The sequence below is a fragment of the Ranitomeya variabilis genome, chromosome 1, assembly GCF_051348905.1.
Source record: "Ranitomeya variabilis isolate aRanVar5 chromosome 1, aRanVar5.hap1, whole genome shotgun sequence".
Lineage (NCBI taxonomy): Eukaryota > Metazoa > Chordata > Amphibia > Anura > Dendrobatidae > Ranitomeya > Ranitomeya variabilis.
Window position 1 is genome coordinate 561279056 of NC_135232.1, and position 16165 is coordinate 561295220.

The window sequence follows — 16165 nt, forward strand, 5'->3', positions numbered from 1 at the left end:
ATACATCACCATGGGAGGTACAGCCATCCCCCACCCCTAATATACCATAGATGACTATTGGCAGTATACAGCTATATCTTCCTACTCACTCCCCATACATCACCATGGGAGGTACAGCCATCTCCCACCCCTAATATACCATAGATGACTATTGGCAGTATACAGCTATATCTTCTTACTCACTCCCCATACATCACCATGGGAGGTACAGCCATCCCCCACCCCTAATATACCATAGATGACTATTGGCAGTATACAGCTATATCTTCTTACTCACTCCCCATACATCGCCATCAGAGGTACAGCCATCCCCCACCCCTAATATACCATAGATGACTATTGGCAGTATACAGCTATATCTTCTTACTCACTCCCCATACATCACCATGGGAGGTACAGCCATCCCCCACCCCTAATATACCATAGATGATGATTTGTAGTATACAGCTATATCTTCCTACTCACTCCCCATACATCACCATGGGAGGTACAGCCATCCCCCACCCCTAATATACCATAGATGACTATTGGCAGTATACAGCTATATCTTCTTACTCACTCCCCATACATCACCATGGGAGGTACAGCCATCCCCCACCCGTAATATACCATAGATGACTATTGGCAGTATACAGCTATATCTTCTTACTCACTCCCCATACATCACCATGGGAGGTACAGCCATCCCCCACCCCTAATATACCATAGATGATGATTTGTAGTATACAGCTATATCTTCCTACTCACTCCCCATACATCACCATGGGAGGTACAGCCATCCCCCACCCCTAATATACCATAGATGACTATTGGCAGTATACAGCTATATCTTCCTACTCACTCCCCATACATCACCATGGGAGGTACAGCCATCCCCCACCCCTAATATACCATAGATGACTATTGGCAGTATACAGCTATATCTTCCTACTCACTCCCCATACATCACCATGGGAGGTACAGCCATCTCCCACCCTTAATATACCATAGATGACTATTGGCAGTATACAGCTATATCTTCCTACTCACTCCCCATACATCACCATGGGAGGTACAGCCATCCCCCACCCCTAATATACCATAGATGACTATTGGCAGTATACAGCTATATCTTCTTACTCACTCCCCATACATCACCATGGGAGGTACAGCCATCCCCCACCCCTAATATACCATAGATGACTATTGGCAGTATACAGCTATATCTTCTTACTCACTCCCCATACATCACCATGGGAGGTACAGCCATCCCCCACCTCTAATATACCATAGATGACTATTGGCAGTATACAGCTATATCTTCCTACTCACTCCCCATACATCACCATGGGAGGTAGAGCCATCTCCCACCCCTAATATACCATAGATGACTATTGGCAGTATACAGCTATATCTTCTTACTCACTCCCCATACATCACCATGGGAGGTACAGCCATCCCCCACCCCTAATATACCATAGATGACTATTGGCAGTATACAGCTATATCTTCCTACTCACTCCCCATACATCACCATGGGAGGTACAGCCATCCCCCACCCCTAATATACCATAGATGACTATTGGCAGTATACAGCTATATCTTCCTACTCACTCCCCATACATCACCATGGGAGGTACAGCCATCTCCCACACTTAATATACCATAGATGACTATTGGCAGTATACAGCTATATCTTCCTACTCACTCCCCATACATCACCATGGGAGGTACAGCCATCCCCCACCCCTAATATACCATAGATGACTATTGGCAGTATACAGCTATATCTTCTTACTCACTCCCCATACATTACCATGGGAGGTACAGCCATCCCCCACCCCTAATATACCATAGATGACTATTGGCAGTATACAGCTATATCTTCTTACTCACTCCCCATACATCACCATGGGAGGTACAGCCATCCCCCACCCCTAATATACCATAGATGACTATTGGCAGTATACAGCTATATCTTCCTACTCACTCCCCATACATCACCATGGGAGGTACAGCCATCCCCCACCCCTAATATACCATAGATGACTATTGGCAGTATACAGCTATATCTTCCTACTCACTCCCCATACATCACCATGGGAGGTACAGCCATCCCCCACCCCTAATATACCATAGATGACTATTGGCAGTATACAGCTATATCTTCCTACTCACTCCCCATACATCACCATGGGAGGTACAGCCATCCCCCACCTCTAATATACCATAGATGATGATTTGTAGTATACAGTTATATCTTCCTACTCACTCCCCATACATCACCATGGGAGGTACAGCCATCCCCCACCCCTAATATACCATAGATGACTATTGGAAGTATACAGCTATATCTTCTTACTCACTCCCCATACATCACCATGGAAGGTACAGCCATCCCCCACCCCTAATATACCATAGATGATGATTTGTAGTATACAGCTATATCTTCCTACTCACTCCCCATACATCACCATGGGACGTACAGCCATCCCCCACCCCTAATATACCATAGATGACTATTGGCAGTATACAGCTATATCTTCTTACTCACTCCCCATACATCACCATGGGAGGTACAGCCATCCCCCACCCCTAATATACCAAAGATGACTATTGGCAGTATACAGCTATATCTTCTTACTCACTCCCCATACATCACCATGGGAGGTACAGCCATCCCCCACCCCTAATATACCATAGATGACTATTGGCAGTATACAGCTATATCTTCCTACTCACTCCCCATACATCACCATGGGAGGTACAGCCATCCCCCACCCCTAATATACCATAGATGACTATTGGCAGTATACAGCTATATCTTCTTACTCACTCCCCATACATCACCATGGGAGGTACAGCCATCCCCCACCTCTAATATACCATAGATGATGATTTGTAGTATACAGCTATATCTTCCTACTCACTCCCCATACATCACCATGGGAGGTACAGCCATCCCCCACCCCTAATATACCATAGATGACTATTGGAAGTATACAGCTATATCTTCTTACTCACTCCCCATACATCACCATGGGAGGTACAGCCATCCCCCACCCCTAATATACCATAGATGATGATTTGTAGTATACAGCTATATCTTCCTACTCACTCCCCATACATCACCATGGGACGTACAGCCATCCCCCACCCCTAATATACCATAGATGACTATTGGCAGTATACAGCTATATCTTCTTACTCACTCCCCATACATCACCATGGGAGGTACAGCCATCCCCCACCCCTAATATACCATAGATGACTATTGGCAGTATACAGCTATATCTTCTTACTCACTCCCCATACATCACCATGGGAGGTACAGCCATCCCCCACCTCTAATATACCATAGATGACTATTGGCAGTATACAGCTATATCTTCTTACTCACTCCCCATACATCACCATGGGAGGTACAGCCATCCCCCACCCCTAATATACCATAGATGACTATTGGCAGTATACAGCTATATCTTCCTACTCACTCCCCATACATCACCATGGGAGGTACAGCCATCCCCCACCCCTAATATACCATAGATGACTATTGGCAGTATACAGCTATATCTTCTTACTCACTCCCCATACATCACCATGGGAGGTACAGCCATCTCCCACCCCTAATATACCATAGATGACTATTGGCAGTATACAGCTATATCTTCCTACTCACTCCCCATACATCACCATGGGAGGTACAGCCATCCCCCACCCCTAATATACCATAGATGACTATTGGCAGTATACAGCTATATCTTCCTACTCACTCCCCATACATCACCATGGGAGGTACAGCCATCCCCCACCTCTAATATACCATAAATGACTATTGGCAGTATACAGCTATATCTTCTTACTCACTCCCCATACATCACCATGGGAGGTACAGCCATCCCCCACCCCTAATATACCATAGATGACTATTGGCAGTATACAGCTATATCTTCTTACTCACTCCCCATACATCACCATGGGAGGTACAGCCATCCCCCACCCCTAATATACCATAGATGACTATTGGCAGTATACAGCTATATCTTCCTACTCACTCCCCATACATCACCATGGGAGGTACAGCCATCCCCCACCCCTAATATACCATAGATGACTATTGGCAGTATACAGCTATATCTTCTTACTCACTCCCCATACATCGCCATCAGAGGTACAGCCATCCCCCACCCCTAATATACCATAGATGACTATTGGCAGTATACAGCTATATCTTCCTACTCACTCCCCATACATCACCATGGGAGGTACAGCCATCCCCCACCCCTAATATACCATAGATGACTATTGGCAGTATACAGCTATATCTTCTTACTCACTCCCCATACATCACCATGGGAGGTACAGCCATCCCCCACCCCTAATATACCATAGATGACTATTGGCAGTATACAGCTATATCTTCCTACTCACTCCCCATACATCACCATGGGAGGTACAGCCATCTCCCACCCCTAATATACCATAGATGACTATTGGCAGTATACAGCTATATCTTCTTACTCACTCCCCATACATCACCATGGGAGGTACAGCCATCCCCCACCCCTAATATACCATAGATGACTATTGGCAGTATACAGCTATATCTTCTTACTCACTCCCCATACATCACCATGGGAGGTACAGCCATCCCCCACCCCTAATATACCATAGATGACTATTGGCAGTATACAGCTATATCTTCTTACTCACTCCCCATACATCACCATGGGAGGTACAGCCATCCCCCACCCCTAATATACCATAGATGACTATTGGCAGTACACAGCTATATCTTCCTACTCACTCCCCATACATCACCATGGGAGGTACAGCCATCCCCCACCCAATATACCATAGATGACTATTGGCAGTATACAGCTATATCTTCTTACTCACTCCCCATACATCACCATGGGAGGTACAGCCATCTCCCACCCCTAATATACCATAGATGACTATTGGCAGTATACAGCTATATCTTCCTACTCACTCCCCATACATCACCATGGGAGGTACAGCCATCCCCCACCCCTAATATACCATAGATGACTATTGGCAGTATACAGCTATATCTTCCTACTCACTCCCCATACATCACCATGGGAGGTACAGCCATCCCCCACCCCTAATATACCATAGATGACTATTGGCAGTATACAGCTATATCTTCTTACTCACTCCCCATACATCACCATGGGAGGTACAGCCATCCCCCACCCCTAATATACCATAGATGACTATTGGCAGTCTACAGCTATATCTTCTTACTCACTCCCCATACATCACCATGGGAGGTACAGCCATCTCCCACCCCTAATATACCATAGATGACTATTGGCAGTATACAGCTATATCTTCCTACTCACTCCCCATACATCACCATGGGAGGTACAGCCATCCCCCACCCCTAATATACCATAGATGACTATTGGCAGTATACAGCTATATCTTCCTACTCACTCCCCATACATCACCATGGGAGGTACAGCCATCCCCCACCCCTAATATACCATAGATGACTATTGGCAGTATACAGCTATATCTTCCTACTCACTCCCCATACATCACCATGGGAGGTACAGCCATCCCCCACCCCTAATATACCATAGATGACTATTGGCAGTATACAGCTATATCTTCCTACTCACTCCCCATACATCACCATGGGAGGTACAGCCATCCCCCACCCCTAATATACCATAGATGACTATTGGCAGTATACAGCTATATCTTCTTACTCACTCCCCATACATCACCATGGGAGGTACAGCCATCCCCCACCCCTAATATACCATAGATGACTATTGGCAGTATACAGCTATATCTTCTTACTCACTCCCCATACATCACCATGGGAGGTACAGCTATCCCCCACCCCTAATATACCATAGATGACTATTGGCAGTATACAGCTATATCTTCTTACTCACTCCCCATACATCACCATGGGAGGTACAGCCATCCCCCACCCCTAATATACCATAGATGATGATTTGTAGTATACAGCTATATCTTCCTACTCACTCCCCATACATCACCATGGGAGGTACAGCCATCCCCCACCCCTAATATACCATAGATGACTATTGGCAGTATACAGCTATATCTTCTTACTCACTCCCCATACATCACCATGGGAGGTACAGCCATCCCCCACCTCTAATATACCATAGATGACTATTGGCAGTATACAGCTATATCTTCCTACTCACTCCCCATACATCACCATGGGAGGTACAGCCATCTCCCACCCCTAATATACCATAGATGACTATTGGCAGTATACAGCTATATCTTCTTACTCACTCCCCATACATCACCATGGGAGGTACAGCCATCCCCCACCCCTAATATACCATAGATGACTATTGGCAGTATACAGCTATATCTTCCTACTCACTCCCCATACATCACCATGGGAGGTACAGCCATCCCCCACCCCTAATATACCATAGATGACTATTGGCAGTATACAGCTATATCTTCTTACTCACTCCCCATACATCACCATGGGAGGTACAGCCATCCCCCACCCCTAATATACCATAGATGACTATTGGCAGTATACAGCTATATCTTCTTACTCACTCCCCATACATCACCATGGGAGGTACAGCCATCCCCCACCCCTAATATACCATAGATGACTATTGGCAGTATACAGCTATATCTTCCTACTCACTCCCCATACATCACCATGGGAGGTACAGCCATCCCCCACCCCTAATATACCATAGATGACTATTGGCAGTATACAGCTATATCTTCCTACTCACTCCCCATACATCACCATGGGAGGTACAGCCATCTCCCACCCCTAATATACCATAGATGATGATTTGTACTATACAGCTATATCTTCCTACTCACTCCCCATACATCACCATGGGAGGTACAGCCATCCCCCACCCCTAATATACCATAGATGACTATTGGCAGTATACAGCTATATCTTCTTACTCACTCCCCATACATCACCATGGGAGGTACAGCCATCCCCCACCTCTAATATACCATAGATGACTATTGGCAGTATACAGCTATATCTTCTTACTCACTCCCCATACATCACCATGGGAGGTACAGCCATCCCCCACCCCTAATATACCATAGATGATGATTTGTAGTATACAGCTATATCTTCCTACTCACTCCCCATACATCACCATGGGAGGTACAGCCATCCCCCACCCCTAATATACCATAGATGACTATTGGCAGTATACAGCTATATCTTCCTACTCACTCCACATACATCACCATGGGAGGTACAGCCATCTCCCACCCCTAATATACCATAGATGACTATTGGCAGTATACAGCTATATCTTCTTACTCACTCCCCATACATCACCATGGGAGGTACAGCCATCCCCCACCCCTAATATACCATAGATGACTATTGGCAGTATACAGCTATATCTTCTTACTCACTCCCCATACATCGCCATCAGAGGTACAGCCATCCCCCACCCCTAATATACCATAGATGACTATTGGCAGTATACAGCTATATCTTCTTACTCACTCCCCATACATCACCATGGGAGGTACAGCCATCCCCCACCCCTAATATACCATAGATGATGATTTGTAGTATACAGCTATATCTTCCTACTCACTCCCCATACATCACCATGGGAGGTACAGCCATCCCCCACCCCTAATATACCATAGATGACTATTGGCAGTATACAGCTATATCTTCTTACTCACTCCCCATACATCACCATGGGAGGTACAGCCATCCCCCACCCCTAATATACCATAGATGACTATTGGCAGTATACAGCTATATCTTCTTACTCACTCCCCATACATCACCATGGGAGGTACAGCCATCCCCCACCCCTAATATACCATAGATGATGATTTGTAGTATACAGCTATATCTTCCTACTCACTCCCCATACATCACCATGGGAGGTACAGCCATCCCCCACCCCTAATATACCATAGATGACTATTGGCAGTATACAGCTATATCTTCCTACTCACTCCCCATACATCACCATGGGAGGTACAGCCATCCCCCACCCCTAATATACCATAGATGACTATTGGCAGTATACAGCTATATCTTCCTACTCACTCCCCATACATCACCATGGGAGGTACAGCCATCTCCCACCCTTAATATACCATAGATGACTATTGGCAGTATACAGCTATATCCTCCTACTCACTCCCCATACATCACCATGGGAGGTACAGCCATCCCCCACCCCTAATATACCATAGATGACTATTGGCAGTATACAGCTATATCTTCTTACTCACTCCCCATACATCACCATGGGAGGTACAGCCATCCCCCACCCCTAATATACCATAGATGACTATAGGCAGTATACAGCTATATCTTCCTACTCACTCCCCATACATTACCATGGGAGGTACAGCCATCCCCCACCCCTAATATACCATAGATGACTATTGGCAGTATACAGCTATATCTTCTTACTCACTCCCCATACATCACCATGGGAGGTACAGCCATCCCCCACCCCTAATATACCATAGATGACTATTGGCAGTATACAGCTATATCTTCTTACTCACTCCCCATACATCACCATGGGAGGTACAGCCATCCCCCACCCCTAATATACCATAGATGACTATTGGCAGTATACAGCTATATCTTCCTACTCACTCCCCATACATCACCATGGGAGGTACAGCCATCCCCCACCCCTAATATACCATAGATGACTATTGGCAGTATACAGCTATATCTTCCTACTCACTCCCCATACATCACCATGGGAGGTACAGCCATCCCCCACCCCTAATATACCATAGATGACTATTGGCAGTATACAGCTATATCTTCCTACTCACTCCCCATACATCACCATGGGAGGTACAGCCATCCCCCACCCCTAATATACCATAGATGACTATTGGCAGTATACAGCTATATCTTCTTACTCACTCCCCATACATCACCATGGGAGGTACAGCCATCCCCCACCCCTAATATACCATAGATGACTATTGGCAGTATACAGCTATATCTTCCTACTCACTCCCCATACATCACCATGGGAGGTACAGCCATCCCCCACCCCTAATATACCATAGATGACTATTGGCAGTATACAGCTATATCTTCTTACTCACTCCCCATACATCACCATGGGAGGTACAGCCATCCCCCACCCCTAATATACCATAGATGACTATTGGCAGTATACAGCTATATCTTCTTACTCACTCCCCATACATCACCATGGGAGGTACAGCCATCCCCCACCCCTAATATACCAAAGATGACTATTGGCAGTATACAGCTATATCTTCTTACTCACTCCCCATACATCACCATGGGAGGTACAGCCATCCCCCACCCCTAATATACCATAGACGACTATTGGCAGTATACAGCTATATCTTCCTACTCACTCCCCATACATCACCATGGGAGGTACAGCCATCTCCCACCCCTAATATACCATAGATGATGATTTGTAGTATACAGCTATATCTTCCTACTCACTCCCCATACATCACCATGGGAGGTACAGCCATCCCCCACCCCTAATATACCATAGATGACTATTGGCAGTATACAGCTATATCTTCCTACTCACTCCCCATACATCACCATGGGAGGTACAGCCATCTCCCACCCCTAATATACCATAGATGACTATTGGCAGTATACAGCTATATCTTCTTACTCACTCCCCATACATCACCATGGGAGGTACAGCCATCTCCCACCCCTAATATACCATAGATGACTATTGGCAGTATACAGCTATATCTTCCTACTCACTCCCCATACATCACCATGGGAGGTACAGCCATCCCCCACCCCTAATATACCATAGATGACTATTGGCAGTATACAGCTATATCTTCTTACTCACTCCCCATACATCACCATGGGAGGTACAGCCATCCCCCACCTCTAATATACCATAGATGACTATTGGCAGTATACAGCTATATCTTCTTACTCACTCCCCATACATCACCATGGGAGGTACAGCCATCCCCCACCACTAATATACCATAGATGATGATTTGTAGTATACAGCTATATCTTCCTACTCACTCCCCATACATCACCATGGGAGGTACAGCCATCCCCCACCCCTAATATACCATAGATGACTATTGGCAGTATACAGCTATATCTTCCTACTCACTCCCCATACATCACCATGGGAGGTACAGCCATCTCCCACCCCTAATATACCATAGATGACTATTGGCAGTATACAGCTATATCTTCTTACTCACTCCCCATACATCACCATGGGAGGTACAGCCATCCCCCACCCCTAATATACCATAGATGACTATTGGCAGTATACAGCTATATCTTCTTACTCACTCCCCATACATCACCATGGGAGGTACAGCCATCCCCCACCCCTAATATACCATAGATGACTATTGGCAGTATACAGCTATATCTTCCTACTCACTCCCCATACATCACCATGGGAGGTACAGCCATCTCCCACCCTTAATATACCATAGATGACTATTGGCAGTATACAGCTATATCTTCCTACTCACTCCCCATACATCACCATGGGAGGTACAGCCATCCCCCACCCCTAATATACCATAGATGACTATTGGCAGTATACAGCTATATCTTCTTACTCACTCCCCATACATTACCATGGGAGGTACAGCCATCCCCCACCCCTAATATACCATAGATGACTATTGGCAGTATACAGCTATATCTTCTTACTCACTCCCCATACATCACCATGGGAGGTACAGCCATCCCCCACCCCTAATATATCATAGATGACTATTGGCAGTATACAGCTATATCTTCCTACTCACTCCCCATACATCACCATGGGAGGTACAGCCATCCCCCACCCCTAATATACCATAGATGACTATTGGCAGTATACAGCTATATCTTCCTACTCACTCCCCATACATCACCATGGGAGGTACAGCCATCCCCCACCCCTAATATACCATAGATGACTATTGGCAGTATACATCTATATCTTCTTACTCACTCCCCATACATCACCATGGGAGGTACAGCCATTCCCCACCCCTAATATACCATAGATGACTATTGGCAGTATACAGCTATATCTTCTTACTCACTCCCCATACATCACCATGGGAGGTACAGCCATCCCCCACCCCTAATATACCATAGATGACTATTGGCAGTATACAGCTATATCTTCTTACTCACTCCCCATACATCACCATGGGAGGTACAGCCATCCCCCACCTCTAATATACCATAGATGACTATTGGCAGTATACAGCTATATCTTCCTACTCACTCCCCATACATCACCATGGGAGGTACAGCCATCTCCCAACCCTAATATACCATAGATGACTATTGGCAGTATACAGCTATATCTTCCTACTCACTCCCCATACATCACCATGGGAGGTACAGCCATCCCCCACCCCTAATATACCATAGATAACTATTGGCAGTATACAGCTATATCTTCTTACTCACTCCCCATACATCACCATGGGAGGAACAGCCATCCCCCACCCCTAATATACCATAGATGACTATTGGCAGTATACAGCTATATCTTCTTACTCACTCCCCATACATCACCATGGGAGGTACAGCCATCCCCCACCCCTAATATACCATAGATGACTATTGGCAGTATACAGCTATATCTTCCTACTCACTCCCCATACATCACCATGGGAGGTACAGCCATCCCCCACCCCTAATATACCATAGATGACTATTGGCAGTATACAGCTATATCTTCTTACTCACTCCCCATACATCACCATGGGAGGTACAGCCATCCCCCACCTCTAATATACCATAGATGATGATTTGTAGTATACAGCTATATCTTCCTACTCACTCCCCATACATCACCATGGGAGGTACAGCCATCCCCCACCCCTAATATACCATAGATGACTATTGGCAGTATACAGCTATATCTTCCTACTCACTCCCCATACATCACCATGGGAGGTACAGCCATCCCCCACCCCTAATATACCATAGATGACTATTGGCAGTATACAGCTATATCTTCCTACTCACTCCCCATACATCACCATGGGAGGTACAGCCATCTCCCACCCCTAATATACCATAGATGACTATTGGCAGTATACAGCTATATCTTCTTACTCACTCCCCATACATCACCATGGGAGGTACAGCCATCCCCCACCCCTAATATACCATAGATGACTATTGGCAGTATACAGCTATATCTTCCTACTCACTCCCCATACATCACCATGGGAGGTACAGCCATCCCCCACCCCTAATATACCATAGATGACTATTGGCAGTATACAGCTATATCTTCCTACTCACTCCCCATACATCACCATGGGAGGTACAGCCATCCCCCACCCCTAATATACCATAGATGACTATTGGCAGTATACAGCTATATCTTCCTACTCACTCCCCATACATCACCATGGGAGGTACAGCCATCCCCCACCCCTAATATACCATAGATGACTATTGGCAGTATACAGCTATATCTTCCTACTCACTCCCCATACATCACCATGGGAGGTACAGCCATCCCCCACCCCTAATATACCATAGATGACTATTGGCAGTATACAGCTATATCTTCCTACTCACTCCCCATACATCACCATGGGAGGTACAGCCATCTCCCACCCCTAATATACCGTAGATGACTATTGGCAGTATACAGCTATATCTTCCTACTCACTCCCCATACATCACCATGGGAGGTACAGCCATCCCCCACCCCTAATATACCATAGATGACTATTGGCAGTATACAGCTATATCTTCTTACTCACTCCCCATACATCACCATGGGAGGTACAGCCATCCCCCACCCCTAATATACCATAGATGACTATTGGCAGTATACAGCTATATCTTCTTACTCACTCCCCATACATCACCATGGGAGGTACAGCCATCCCCCACCCCTAATATACCATAGATGACTATTGGCAGTATACAGCTATATCTTCTTACTCACTCCCCATACATCACCATGGGAGGTACAGCCATCCCCCACCCCTAATATACCATAGATGACTATTGGCAGTATACAGCTATATCTTCTTACTCACTCCCCATACATCGCCATCAGAGGTACAGCCATCCCCCACCCCTAATATACCATAGATGATGATTTGTAGTATACAGCTATATCTTCCTACTCACTCCCCATACATCACCATGGGAGGTACAGCCATCTCCCACCCCTAATATACCATAGATGACTATTGGCAGTATACAGCTATATCTTCTTACTCACTCCCCATACATCACCATGGGAGGTACAGCCATCCCCCACCCCTAATATACCATAGATGACTATTGGCAGTATACAGCTATATCTTCTTACTCACTCCCCATACATCACCATGGGAGGTACAGCCATCCCCCACCCCTAATATACCATAGATGATGATTTGTAGTATACAGCTATATCTTCCTACTCACTCCCCATACATCACCATGGGAGGTACAGCCATCCCCCACCCCTAATATACCATAGATGACTATTGGCAGTATACAGCTATATCTTCTTACTCACTCCCCATACATCACCATGGGAGGTACAGCCATCCCCCACCCCTAATATACCATAGATGACTATTGGCAGTATACAGCTATATCTTCTTACTCACTCCCCATACATCACCATGGGAGGTACAGCCATCCCCCACCCCTAATATACCATAGATGACTATTGGCAGTATACAGCTATATCTTCTTACTCACTCCCCATACATCACCATGGGAGGTACAGCCATCCCCCACCCCTAATATACCATAGATGACTATTGGCAGTATACAGCTATATCTTCCTACTCACTCCCCATACATCGCCATGGGAGGTACAGCCATCCCCCACCCCTAATATACCATAGATGACTATTGGCAGTATACAGCTATATCTTCTTACTCACTCCCCATACATCACCATGGGAGGTACAGCCATCCCCCACCCCTAATATACCATAGATGACTATTGGCAGTATACAGCTATATCTTCTTACTCACTCCCCATACATCACCATGGGAGGTACAGCCATCCCCCACCCCTAATATACCATAGATGACTATTGGTAGTATACAGCTATATCTCCCTACTCACTCCCCATACATCACCATGGGAGGTACAGCCATCTCCCACCCCTAATATACCATAGATGACTATTGGCAGTATACAGCTATATCTTCCTACTCACTCCCCATACATCACCATGGGAGGTACAGCCATCCCCCACCCCTAATATACCATAGATGACTATTGGCAGTATACAGCTATATCTTCTTACTCACTCCCCATACATCACCATGGGAGGTACAGCCATCCCCCACCCCTAATATACCATAGATGACTATTGGCAGTATACAGCTATATCTTCTTACTCACTCCCCATACATCACCATGGGAGGTACAGCCATCCCCCACCCCTAATATACCATAGATGACTATTGGCAGTATACAGCTATATCTTCTTACTCACTCCCCATACATCACCATGGGAGGTACAGCCATCCCCCACCCCTAATATACCATAGATGACTATTGGCAGTATACAGCTATATCTTCTTACTCACTCCCCATACATCACCATGGGAGGTACAGCCATCCCCCACCCCTAATATACCATAGATGACTATTGGCAGTATACAGCTATATCTTCTTACTCACTCCCCATACATCACCATGGGAGGTACAGCCATCCCCCACCCCTAATATACCATAGATGACTATTGGCAGTATACAGCTATATCTTCCTACTCACTCCCCATACATCACCATGGGAGGTACAGCCATCCCCCACCCCTAATATACCATAGATGACTATTGGCAGTATACAGCTATATCTTCTTACTCACTCCCCATACATCGCCATCAGAGGTACAGCCATCCCCCACCCCTAATATACCATAGATGATGATTTGTAGTATACAGCTATATCTTCTTACTCACTCCCCATACATCACCATGGGAGGTACAGCCATCCCCCACCCCTAATATACCATAGATGACTATTGGCAGTATACAGCTATATCTTCCTACTCACTCCCCATACATCACCATGGGAGGTACAGCCATCCCCCACCCCTAATATACCATAGATGACTATTGGCAGTATACAGCTATATCTTCCTACTCACTCCCCATACATCACCATGGGAGGTACAGCCATCCCCCACCCCTAATATACCATAGATGACTATTGGCAGTATACAGCTATATCTTCTTACTCACTCCCCATACATCACCATGGGAGGTACAGCCATCCCCCACCTCTAATATACCATAGATGATGATTTGTAGTATACAGCTATATCTTCCTACTCACTCCCCATACATCACCATGGGAGGTACAGCCACTGCAGACACCCCGAGTACTGCAGAACGGATGGCAGACACCCTGTCCTGGTGTTTCCCCACATGTCATCCTGGGGTCTCTCCACGTTGTGCTCTGCTACCGCCCCCTACCGCTGTACCCTGACCTCTCACCTGTGCTCATTGTGTTGCCCGTGTTCCTGGAGACGAGCCTTAATTGAGGTAGAAAGTTCCTGAGTAACACGTTGTTCCTGAGTTGGCTTCTTCCTCTATGACAACAACTGCCCCCATCTCAGCTCCTCCTTCCCAGGAGCCATGTGATATGGTGTGTCGTCTAGCTCACATTCAATCCATGCACAAACTCTCCAAGACCTAGCTGTGTAACCAGAAGTCACAGCTACCCTCCTGCCATTGTGATACCTCCCACCAGTAACATCCGCTCTGGGGCCACTGTTCGAGCTGCAGGCGAATCCTACATTACCCAAATCCACGATATATATAATATACTGCGTAGTCTGGTAATCGAGTGATCATGTGCTAAGTGTCTGCACATAGTGAATCAAGTGTATTGTGTCAGCTGCTTATATAGGAGGATGGAGGGCCCATCTGGGGATTCACCTCTGCCCCGAGGGCCAATCCGAGCCTAAAGGCCCCGTCACACTTAGCGACGCTAAAGCGATCCCGACAACGATACGACCTGTCAGGGATCGTTGCTGTGTCGCTATGTGGTCGCTGGTGAGATGTCAAACAGTGAGATCTTCCCAACGACGCAGCAGCGATGCGGCGGCCTGTAGCGACCTGTACAACAATGTCACATGGCAGCTATTATGACGATTCAGAGGGACGTCCTGTGTGACGAGGTC

The 16165-nt window shown here is 46.1% G+C and overlaps 1 protein-coding gene across 2 annotated transcripts in view; it reads right to left on the reverse strand.

Annotated features, from left to right (window-relative positions):
• Positions 1-15860, reverse strand: part of TSTD1 (thiosulfate sulfurtransferase like domain containing 1) — a 53220-nt gene extending 37360 nt beyond the window's left edge. The window contains exon 1 of one of the 2 annotated variants that reach the window (XM_077256804.1): positions 15477-15669. In XM_077256804.1, coding sequence (XP_077112919.1) covers positions 15477-15486 — 10 coding nt within the window. In that variant the 5' untranslated portion in view covers positions 15487-15669. Of the gene's footprint in view, positions 1-15476 lie in introns of both variants that reach the window. The other variant, XM_077256798.1, reaches the window with a different exon arrangement.
• Positions 15861-16165: the final 305 nt, after the last annotated feature.